Genomic DNA, 8,555 nt, shown 5'->3' on the forward strand with positions numbered 1-8,555 from the left:
CTGCCCTTGCTCAGTAGGTCCTCAATGCTTCTGCCGATAGATATCATCCAGACAGATCTCAGAAGTGGGGAAGAGACTGTAGCAGTGAGATTGCCCAGTGCTGGATAAAAGTTGTGTAAAAACTGTGTTTTTATTTTAAAAGGGCTAGTACAGTAATCTAGCTCTACTAAAGGACCACCAAAGTTTTTTTTAAATATGGCAGTGGTGTTTTATTTTTATTTCACAATAATTGTTTGTATGATGCATTACTTCACTATAGCAAGTTTAAGACATGCTCTCGTGTTTGAGGTGGTGTTGAGTTATTTTTATCAAAATTCTGATTTAAACACACTCACTTGTTTTGGTAAACACAAATATGGCAATTTGTAAATGCTTAAGTAAGCATGAGCGCACTCGAGGCCCCTTTAGATTGTAAGCTCACGGGCTATCTAGCTAAAGCTTACAGAGCTTTAATGGCTAGATCTCTGCTTACCGGCAGGGCCCTCTCTACCTTTTGTATTTGTCTGTGTATATCGTACGTTCTCCCCTAATTGTACAGCGCTGCAGACTATGTTAGCGCTTTATAAACACCAGTAATAAATAATTCATGGTGCAGCAGAGTATATTGGTCTTATTTTGTTTTGTATTTATTTATTTATTTATTTTGCATTAATCACTCCAGTAAATGATGCTTCAATAGAATCTACTGGTGTGAGGAAATGAAACCCTGCTGAAGATACTTCTGGAAATTAGGAAGAACTGTAGAGTAGGCACACGTGTGCATATCACTGTTACAAAATGAGGCAAGAGAAAATCCTTTAATATACATAAACAATCTTGAAAGCTTTAGATTTTATATTCATTTTCTTCCTGCACAAGACCTCCGTCAATCATTTGGATTTATGAGGATGAAAGTCATTGAGAATTTAATGTTTTTCCGAACGTTTTGTATTAAATGTGCTGATGTTTCCTTTATTCTTTGCTTTTTTTCTTCACTTAGGAACCTGTACTCAAAGATGGAAAAACAGAGTTGCTAAAACTTGAAATAGAGAAGAAAGACACAGACATACAGCAGCTAAGGCTTGTTATTTCTCAGTGGGAGGTAATGGCAATCACGATCTGTACATATTGTAAATTCTGACATTTGAAAAAAAAATATTAATTTTCTTTTAAAAAATGTTACAGCATTATGCTACAATTGCTTAATTTTTTTTCACATCAATGCATACTTGAAATCCCATGACACCACACTGCAAGTATATGAAACAGAACAAAACTGAAATATCACATTGACGTAAAAGTATTCAGAGCCTTAAAGGAACACTATAGTGTCAGGAATAATAACACAGTGCAACAAATGTGTTTTTGTAGCCTTTCCCAGATCTGTGGCTTGATAGAATCCTGTGTCTGAATGCAGTTCTTTTGACCTCATGGCTTGGTTTTTGCTATGATATGGATACACAGCTGTGAGACCTTGTATAGATAGGTGTGTACCTTTACGAATTATATCAAAACAATTGAATTTGCAACAGATGGACTCCAATCAAAATGTAAAACATTCTAAAAGGTGATCCGAAGCTACATTTCAAGTGTCATGGCAAGGGGTCTAAATACTAAGGTCAATATGATATTTCAGTTTTCAAAAATCATTTTTTTTCGTTTGTTTTTTTTCTTTGTCATTAAGGGGTGTGAATATCTTCTGAAGTGTGTGTTGTTTTTGGAGGTTGAGGGGGGGGGGGGGTGGATTATTTTTATTAGCCTGTTTAACATTCTATCATATTTGCTACCTTCAAAGGTAAAATACAAAGAAGTGAAAGCACGAAATGCACAGCTTCTTAAAATGTTGCAAGAAGGTGAAAGTGAGTATATGTAGAAGTGTTTTTCTTATCGTTCTGCACTGTGCTTTAAATGCTATCCTATTAATAATTCTTGTTTCTCATTTCCAGTGAAAGACAAAGCAGAAATACTTCTGCAGGTGGATGAATTGCTCTCTATTAAAAATGAATTGACCTCCCAGGTATGAATTGTTTAGACATTCTCTCATTAAACGACTATAGTACTGTTTAATTATTTAAATAGACACTCCATGTTGGAAGTAACCCATATTTTTGACAGAGTATTAGAAAATAGATTGAAATGGCAATTGACAAAATAATAATACAAAATATATTCGGTAGGTTTCTAGTGTGTGCATTAAACTCTGCTTGCATCATTCTGTTCATATCTAGATTAGCTGCACTAAAAAAAATTAAAAAATTAAATAAAAACATAAGTTGAAAGATCCCATTGCTCATATAGTGAGAGATACATTTCTTTCCAGATTGATAGAAGCATTCAACTGCAAGAAGCAGTAAGAATTTGTCACTAATAGATTCTTGGCCTGCCTTAAATTTTAGGCAGGCTAGATATAGTGGAGGGAGAAAGAAGCATGTAATTTATACAGTACGTGTTGTTTTCTTTACACACCATGGGCTCTTTTAGCCTACAAATGTAATACAACTGTACAAAATGTAATTTGATAGTAGAGAGAAAATATATGAATATCCAAATCTATCATTTAGAGGGTTACTCCAACCACCATGACCACTGCAGTGATTTGAAGTGACGACTTCAAATCACTGTACCCTTTAAAACCGCTACCCATAATTTTATTTTGACATTTGAAGCCATATATATTATTTGATGCAAAGAAACTAAAAAAAAAAAGTAAAGTAGTTTAATCTAATCCGTTATTCAATTCTAGGTGACAGCACTGCATGTTGCATTGGAACAAGAACGATCTAAAGTGAAGGTTTTACAAGCAGAGCTAGTAAAATACCAGGTAAAATTAAGTCATTTTATTTTCATGTGTAGAATATGTAAAAAAACAAAACAAAAAAAAAACATTGGAGAGGTTTGAAATAAAAAATATTTAGATACCATATTGTGTATCCAGCTCTGATTGTGCAGCACAGCAAAACCAAAGCAATGCTAAATCAAACATAAGCATATCATGTCATCATTAAAGGACCACTCTAGGCACCCAGACCACTTCAGCTTAATGAAGTGGTCTGGGTGCCACGTCCAGCTAGGTTTAACCCTTTTTTATATAAACGTAGCAGTTTCAGATAAACTGCTATGTTTATATAAGGGTTAAGCCAGCCTCTAAATCCTCTAGTGGCTGTCTCATTGACAGCCGCTAGAGGGGCTTGCGTGATTCTCACTGTGAAAATCACAGTGAGAGCACGCAAGTGTCCATAGGAAAGCATTGTAAATGCTTTCCTATGCGACCGGCTGAATGCGCGCGCAGCTCTTGCTGCGCATGCGCATTCAGCCGAAAGGGAGGATCGGAGGCGGAGAGGAGGAGGAGGAGAGCTCCCCGCCCGACGCTGGAATAAAGGTACGTTTTAACCCTTTCCTCTCCCCAGAGCCGGGCGGGAGGGGGTCCCTGAGGGTGGGGGCACCCTCAGGGCACTATAGTGCCAGGAAAACGAGTATGTTTTCCTGGCACTATAGTGGTCCTTTAACGGATTACAAACACATACAGAGTTATTAGCCAAATGTAGTATATTAAATTGAAATGGCAAAATTGAGGTGATCTCCAACTCTGTTATAGTCACATCTATTCTAGCATCTGTTTTGACATTCAAATTTATTTTGGTAAAATTTGGAGTTTAGTAAATAACACTGACACATTTCTATTTAATATATAATTAATTTTAAATACTGCAAATGATAATGCTGACCTCATGTTAACACTGTTTGCGGATTACATAATTCATATCTTTACCCACCTGGAGATCTCCATTCCTTCAGCTATAGAATGTATAGACGAATATAGTAGTTTCTCCAATTATAAAATTAATTTTAAAAAAACTCAATACACTGTAATCGTTCCCAAACCCAAGAAGATTTACTTAAGACAACATATAGGTGCAATTGGGATATTCAGTCAATACAATACCTGGGAACCCTAATTAACGTTGATATAAATACATGAATAAACTTAAACTACTTTAAACTTCTTATGTATTTAAAAGATCAAATAAAAAAATTAAGCAACACAATCATATCCTGGATAGGTAGGTAGATTAAATGCTTATCTTATACCTAAAATAGAGTACCTCTTTCACACGATACCATTAAAAGTCCCTAACAAAATATTGAACCTTTTTGACCAACTATTTCATTCCTTTGTATGGGCGGAGAAAAAAAAAAGCAAGAATAACCCAATAGATAATGATAGCGCACATGCGTGAGGGAGGGTCTGTCCTTTCCCAATATTCAGCTGATTCATAATAGAATGGGGAAACATAAACTCTCAAGAAAAAAAAATGTGGTATCAGATCAAGAAGAAAAATGTTAAAATATATGAATCCTTTTTTGGGGGGGGGGGGCTGAATAGTAAAAATTTTAAGAATTTAAGGTTTGATAATGCGACCATTTCTCAAATCTTTTGATCCTATTAAGAAGTTATTCTTTGCTCAAGATCAAATTTCTTGCAAAGCTTCATTTGAAGTGGTTCAATTATTTATAAAATATCTTGACATAACTAACTGGCTAATAAAAGGCATAATTAAAATTGGTCAATTGGGCTCCAATATATCTCCCATTACCTATTTGGATATGCAACAGAAATACGGTCTATCTGATAATGAAAAATTCACATACTTAAGTTTATAAAACAAAATTCAACTAGTGGACCATTCCCCTATAGACACAATTCTTCTAAGCTTAGACAGGTTATTAACAAATCTACCCATGTAGAAAAAAATTAAAACTATTTTAAGATGGGAAGAGAGGACCTTGATATTTATTTTTCTCATCAAACCTGGATTGAATCCATTGGATATCTTATTAAATCGGTACATTGTACAAATATGTTGGAAAATTTTTAGAAAATTCTTAACAGGTGGTATTTAGTTCCCATAAGATTATGTAAATTTAAAGCTCAATACTCCAATCAATGCTGGAGATGCAATAAAGATCTTGGAACGATTAAACATATCTGACTGTCCAAAATTGAATTGGATTAAAGAGTTTAAAGATTTTAAATTAGAAGTATTGCAATTGACTCCTGAAAAGTTTGTTTCATATGAATCTTAAATGTCCATTAAATTCTGAAAAATTTCTGCTAATTCACATTTTGATGGCAACAAAGATCTGTATTGCAAGATATTGGAAGAGCGAAAAAAAAACCACCTTTATCGAAATTACAACCCAAATAAATCACCAAGGAAAAATGGAAAAAGCAGGTTACTTTAATAATGGAAACATTATGAAATATAACAAAATTTGGGTTAAATGGCACAAATACTACAACATGAGCATTGAATTATAGGCAAACTATATGGGAATTATACATTCAAACAAATTAAAGGACCACTATAGTGCTCTGAGGGTGCCCCCACCCTCATGGCCCCCTCCAGCTGTGCTGAAGTTGGAGGAAGGGGTTAAACACTTACCTTTCTCCAGCGCCAGACTCCCTCGGCGCTGGGGACTCTCCTCCTCCTTTGGACGTCATCGGCTGAATGCGCATGCGCGGCAAGAAAATCACAGTAAGAAGCGCCTCTAGCGGCTGTCAAAGAGACAGCTACTAGAGGCTGGATTAACCCTAATGTAAACATAGCAGTTTCTCTGAAGGGCAGGCAGGGTTAACTCTAGAGGGACCTTGGCACCCAGACCACTTCATTGAGCTGAAGTGGTCTGGGTGCCTATAGTGGTTCTTTAAGTCATTAATTTACAATTGAAATGGTGTCTCATAACCAACTTTACTAAACAACATCAAAACAGACACAGCGAGCCCATTCTTACAAAAATGTACCTATGGCACACACGATACCCTAACCTACTTATATCTATATATAATCGATTTTTTTTTTAATTTGTTTTTGTCTGTTTTCGTTATTCTGTGAATTGTAGGTATATTTATTAATTAAGACACTACATGAAATAAGTTAATGAGTAATTTGCACTTAGTATTTGAGTAAAATTGGATTAATATCAGCTTACTTAATTAATCATCAAATTATGAGGGTCACTACCTATTATACTATTCTCGATTTTATGGTAGTAATAAGTTAATGACAAAATAAGTTTTTTTTTTAACACCATTTCACTTTGAGGTAGAGAAACTCAGTCTGTAGTTAGTCTGTGTGTAATTGTTATTTATTGTAATATAAGGTGTTTAAACTCAAACGATATAAGTCTGTATTGTTAGTTTGTACGTATTTAAATGTTACTTATTGTAATATAATGTATCTATGTTTCTGCTTATGTAAAAATCAATAAAAATATAAATAAATAAAAAATGCAATTGAGAGATCTGCAATGTAAAGTCTAGAACCTTATTAATTTTTTTTTATTTTTTTTTATTATTCTTAGGGTGGTAAAAAAGGTAAAAGGTGTTCTGAATCTGATCATGGCAGGTGATCTTGAACTTCCAAGTTGCCTGAAGAGCTAAAGGAGCATTTTCTAAAAGCGCTAACTTTTCTGCAGAGTTTAAGTACTGCTGTTGAAATGCCATACTTTGTTAGTTTTTCATGTTAAATAAAACATATTCTTCCATTTGCATACGTGTTTTTTATTCCCTACAGTTTAAAGTAAACGTGAAAGCCATTTATAGCTTATTTTATTTTACTTTATATGCTAAACATTAATTATTGCTACAGAGGCACTGCAGAACAAAATCATGACATGTCATTCATGTTTGATATCCGTGAAGCTCAAATAATGGTTTTTGCACAATAATTACAGTCCGTAACCTTTATAAATATTTTAAATAAAGGAACATAATACAAATTAAATCATGAAATGAATTGCCTTGGTATATGTGTTGCCTCTTCATCAAGGCTTTTTTTTATGTTTTTAATTTTGAATATCTACTCCCACCCAACATCTCAATTAAATTTTTTTTTTCTTGTTTGCAAAATCTCCAAAATGAGGCGAGAGATTTGTTAGGCTTGGCTTACTTGACATGACTAGGAGGTTATAAAAATGGGAGAATTATCTCAAGTGGGTGAAGCACTGAAGTCTTAATATTAAAATTGCTCATAGAGTGCTCTATAATTAACAATGTTCACATAGACTTTCTTTGATCTTTGTGCTTGAAAAGTGATTGCAATTAATTTAATGAGATTTTAACTGCAGTTGATTGTTCCTGCCTGAGCTTTGGTCTGTGGGTTATCCAGTTTTAACTATTCAAAGCTTAAGATCACAACTGTAGCATTCGAGATCTCAGTAGTATTTTTCAGAATAATGGAAATTATTTATATTTTTTGACTGCCCTTTTTCTCTACTCTAGTGATTTAGATCTGAGAGATATGTACATCTATTGGAACAAATATCACATTACCTTGTCCCTCACACATTGGTATTGACTGACATCACAGTTATATCATGCCATACCCTATGCCTTATGTTACCCTTACTGGAGAGTTAAGCCAAACTGCAAATCTAGGAGAGTTCTGTCCTTAAATTCCTACAGACACAATCCACAAAATATTGTGGAAAGAATTTGCTTAGTGTTGGGGTAGTACCTGGAAATTCCAACAGGACCATGGAATCTGCATACTTGGGCCAACAAATAGCAACATGTGAGGCTAAGGTGTAGGATTTTGATCATAGACTGGATCGGTTTGCACAAGCTTTGCAAACTAACTAGAATGGCTTGTCTCCAACCAGAAGCTTGTGAGGTCAGAGAACAGGCTGCTGCCCTGGTTTCACCTTCACCTCACCCTACTCCTTCAGTGCATTTAACTCTGCCTCCTTGTTACTCTAGGGATCCCTCTTTATGGAGGGGCTTTCTGAATCAGGTGGGAGTACACTTGATTACACTAAATTCCTAAAATAGTATTCATAATGAACTTGGATGTCATGCCCTGACTGCAGTCTTCCCTGAAGGTTTAATTGAATCCTTGGAAGATGAAGTCCCTGCTAGAGAAGTGCCTGAAATATTTTTTTTTTTATTGAGCAATTTTTGTTCACAGACATGCATGACTGTGACATTGACAAAGACATTTTAGATTGCAGCAATTTTAAAACAATAATCTTAGACATCTTTGATGCTTAGGACACAAACCTATTTGCACAATTTAGTTGTCAACTACATGTTGTAAATTTTTCGAACTAAACCTTTGGGGGGTGGGGGGAAAGGTTCCCTGGACCATAGAACTCTTAGGGGCTGAGTTCTTCTGTACCCGTTCCATTTGTGGTTTATGGTGCATCTGTCGCGTGTGTGTGGCCCGTGTTCCCTGGCCGTATACCTGACCCGTGCCTGTGTGGGCACTTCAGTGGGGTTAAGGAGGCCAGGCTTGTTTATGTTTCTGTTTAGATTAAGGCCTGATCCAAAGCTCAGTGGTGGCCAAAGTCTTTGGTAGGAGATGCCTAGTGCCGTCCTATTCCCCACATACCTTATCCGTTTAACATATACCACAGTTATAAGTCCATTCCTTACACGGTTTACCTATGTGAGCGCGGCTGTCGACACTTCAGATGGGTTTGGGTCCTTGGTGGGTGGTGTGTTGGCTTTCATCGCCTCAGACCATTTTCCCCAGGCTATTCTCCACACGTTGGACTGTTGGTTCGCTGCTATTCTT

The 8,555-nt window shown here is 35.6% G+C and overlaps 1 protein-coding gene across 2 annotated transcripts in view; it reads left to right on the forward strand.

The window, feature by feature from the left end:
• Positions 1 to 6,531, forward strand: part of GKAP1 (G kinase anchoring protein 1) — a 66,124-nt gene extending 59,593 nt beyond the window's left edge. For both annotated transcript variants that reach the window (XM_063455000.1, XM_063454999.1), the window contains 5 exons: positions 980 to 1,081; positions 1,775 to 1,838; positions 1,926 to 1,996; positions 2,723 to 2,800; positions 6,343 to 6,531. In XM_063455000.1, the coding sequence (XP_063311070.1) occupies positions 980 to 1,081; positions 1,775 to 1,838; positions 1,926 to 1,996; positions 2,723 to 2,800; positions 6,343 to 6,390 (363 nt within the window). In that variant the 3' untranslated portion in view covers positions 6,391 to 6,531. The remainder of the gene's footprint in view (positions 1 to 979; positions 1,082 to 1,774; positions 1,839 to 1,925; positions 1,997 to 2,722; positions 2,801 to 6,342) is intronic.
• The last annotated feature ends 2,024 nt before the right edge of the window (positions 6,532 to 8,555 follow it).

Source organism: Pelobates fuscus, chromosome 5, assembly GCF_036172605.1.
Source record: "Pelobates fuscus isolate aPelFus1 chromosome 5, aPelFus1.pri, whole genome shotgun sequence".
In the NCBI taxonomy this organism is placed as follows: Eukaryota; Metazoa; Chordata; class Amphibia; order Anura; family Pelobatidae; genus Pelobates; species Pelobates fuscus.